Here is a 3406-nt window from a genome sequence, read left to right as displayed (position 1 = left end):
GCTATGGTATGAAACACTATAAAAAATAGCGTTAAGTATTTTGACTAAAAGCTACTTAAAAAGCTGTTACCGAACACAATAAATGGTACTAAATATGAAAATTAGTCTATAATATCATTTGAATTTTTTTTTTTTTTTCAGAAGTCTTGCATTTCTTTTAGAAGTTTTTGGTGCTAGGCTTGAATGGGAAGAGTATATGCATTGAATATTGATGACATAACATTCCCTTGATACCAAGGAATTAAACTGAGGGTTAATTTGTTTGCATTACATTTTCCCCATATATGAAATTAAAAAGGAGAGAGTGTGTAAAAAATTTTGTTGTCTTGAAGCTTTGGAGAGCATATATGAGAGGGATATAGGTGGAGAAAATGATAATTGAAGATGGGACCAAAAGTGGGGCCTCCAATTAGCTCAGTGGAGCAAATTAAGTCATTATAAAGTGGAAGCTGCAATGTCAAGCAAAAGAAAGCCTTCCAAAATCTCAATCCCTCACCCACCCCCTTTTTAAAAAAAATAAAAAGATGGTTGAGCATTTGAAAACAACTATAACATCATCATAGTATCATCCTCTATATCTTCTGTTTTTTTTTTTTTCTTGATTCTTACCTTACCTACTACCCTTACCCACCTCTTCAACTTGCATACTCAAAGTTCTCCAATTCCACTGTAAGTCATACACTCTCTCTCTCTCTCTCTCTCTCTATTTTCCACTGCTTTGCCTTGAATTCATGGATTTATGTCAGCAACCCACAACCCAAAAATGCTCTGATCCTTTGTGCTGTGACTTGTAAGTAATCAAATCTCTACTCTCTGAAACAAATCTGCTTTTGCTCTGTTTTGTCCGATTCTGCTTCTCTCTTTCCTTCTAAAACATTCTTTCTTTTTCCTGTTTTTGAAATTCTATCCTTCTGTGTCATTCTTTAATCCTTCAACCTTTCTAGAACGTTTTTAAAGTATTCAAAATTGAACGTATAAAGTTAGGAATTGGATCTACCAAAGAACTTGGTTGTTCTGTTTTAGCCCTGTTTTTACTCTGTTTTGTTCTCTTACTTTCTGGCCAAAAACAGGATTAGAAAGTCTTCAAATTCCTTGAATCATCAAATTCATAATTTCCTCCCCTATAATGGATTCTTTCTCTCAACCAACTGGGTTTCGGTATAACCCGAATTCGAATACAATGAGTGATGGCGATGGTGATTCTGATGAGTCAGGGATTCTTGAAATCCATGTTCATCATGCAAGGAATATTCACAATATATGCATTTATGATAATCAAGATGTGTATGCAAAATTCTCTCTTACATATAACCCAGATGAGACTCAATCAACTAGAATTAGCAATGGAGGTGGCAAAAACCCAGAATTCAACGAAAAATTGGTGATGAAAGTAACGCAACTCGACTCTGTCCTCAAATGTGAGATGTGGATGCTTAGTAGAGCAAGAAACTTCATGGAAGATCAACTTTTGGGATTTACTTTAGTCCCAATTTCACAAATTATTGGCAAAGGCAAAGTTACTCAAGATTATAGTCTTTCTTCTACTGATCTTTTTCACTCTCCTGCAGGCACTGTAAAACTCACTCTTTCTTTAGAAACTTGTTTGCCTTTGGGTCCTCCTTCTACTGCTAACTCTTCTATATCAGCTGAAGTTATATTACTTGATAGGAAAGTATCACAAGTCATTCTTGATCCTGTCGAATATTCGAGGATAGAATTTCCTGATATTAATGTTGTTAGAGAGAATCAAAGGATGGTTTCTGAATATTTTGATGGATTAGGCTTAGGTTCGAGTCCGGCCTCATTTCTTCGACTAGGCTCATCTCGTCAATCTCATGCACCTCCTTTTGTTGCTACTGACTATGATATGACTGTAAATTACCCTGAGGAGAATATAAGAGATTCTATTTCTCCTACTGGAAGTAACCAAAACTCAAGTTTTATAAGCTCTACTACAACTAGCCTAAGTGATGACAGAAATTCCTTGGATTCCATTGAGAAAAAAGTGCTTTCAGGGGATGTTTCGATCACTACAGAGGCGAACCAGAGCTCGAGCACATGCCCAGATACTCCTACTTCAAAGAAAGAGAGTGAGGTTAGAGATGAGAAAGAATCCAACTTTTCTATCAAAGATAAGGACGTAAATAAAGAAGATTCTGTAAATTCAGTATTTTCATCTCCATTAGGGAATATTAATCTTGAATCAGAGCAATCTGCAATGCAACAACAAATAGTAGACATGTACATGAGGAGTATGCAACAATTCACTGAATCTTTAGCAAAGATGAAACTCCCTATGGATCTTGGAAAGCCTGAAAATGAAGATCATAGCAAGAAATTAGAAGTTGAGAAGAAGAAGAATAAAAAGGACGGATCGCGGGTGTTCTATGGAAGCAGAGCATTCTTCTAAAATTATATATTTATATAATAGCTTTGTTCTTGCAGGATATGAAGTTTTAATTTAATTGACACAAGTGGGTTTCTGTCTCTCGGCTTCATTAGTTGTATTAGTCTTGTTTAACATCCTTCCATTGTTGATCAGTACTGTATCTTCTAATATATGTTCTGTTTAACCTTAGAAATACATGTAATTCTGTTGTGTTGTCATTGAGTTGATACTAATTACTGTTGTTATGTTCATGGGTGGCTGTATTGGTAGTTCTTGCTTTTCAAGAATTTACTACGTTTCCTATGTTCTTATTGGACTGCTTCTGAGACAGAAAAGCTTGAGAATTTTGAAATTTTCTAATACTTCTCTCAATGTATTTGGTATAAGGCTTGGACTCCTTGTATAAATAAAAACCCAATAATATTAAAATATACGTGGAAGGATGTGCTTTCAAAAAATTGACAAGCTTCAAACTGAGCGTTGCGATGAGTGATTCGATACTTTGATTATTATAGATGAAGTAAATATTTACCGGGAACATTTTATCCCTTCGTGGGTCGACTCGATGTAAACAAAATTTAATTGTATATGAATAGCTGGGATACCTATGTTTTAAAAAAAATTTAATAGGCTATTATGGTGATGATTTTATGTTAAATCACTTTTTAGTTTAGCATATTTTATCAAAATTGTGATTATCTAAAAAGAATATAAATAATAAAATTATTAATATCATAAGAAATAAAAGATAAATTTCAATATTTATATAGAATTACTAGTTAAATAAATGATAAATATATGTTTTATTCAAAAAATTACTAGTTAAATTTATTGAAGTTAAATAAGTTTGGGGATGTCGGAGTAGTATCTAAGTGGATTTTCCCTTTGTCATTTCAAAGAAAGTCATTAGTGTTGAGATTTGAGGCACAAGCAAATTAATACAAACAATACAATTTTGCAGATAAAGTCATATTCAATAAGTACAATTTAGGGAAACTTCTAACATATGTAGCTCAT

The 3406-nt window shown here is 33.4% G+C and overlaps 1 protein-coding gene across 1 annotated transcript; it reads left to right on the top strand.

The window, feature by feature from the left end:
• Nucleotides 1-793: 793 nt before the first annotated feature.
• On the top strand, nt 794-2640 carry LOC105628994 (Calcium-dependent lipid-binding (CaLB domain) family protein). The gene has a single exon (XM_012210512.4). The coding sequence runs from the start codon at nt 1127-1129 to the stop codon at nt 2408-2410; it is 1284 nt and encodes a 427-aa protein (XP_012065902.1). The 5' UTR covers nt 794-1126; the 3' UTR covers nt 2411-2640.
• Nucleotides 2641-3406: the final 766 nt, after the last annotated feature.

This window comes from Jatropha curcas, chromosome 5, assembly GCF_041381405.1.
Source record: "Jatropha curcas cultivar XTBG-Jc1 chromosome 5, XTBG_Jcur_1.0, whole genome shotgun sequence".
NCBI classification, from domain to species: Eukaryota; Viridiplantae; Streptophyta; class Magnoliopsida; order Malpighiales; family Euphorbiaceae; genus Jatropha; species Jatropha curcas.
This window is presented reverse-complemented; position numbering and strand designations above follow the sequence as displayed.

Bases quoted from the DNA above. Each gene is read 5' to 3' on its own strand.
- LOC105628994 (XM_012210512.4), top strand. From the start codon at position 1,127: ATGGATTCTTTCTCTCAACCAACTGGGTTTCGGTATAACCCGAATTCG.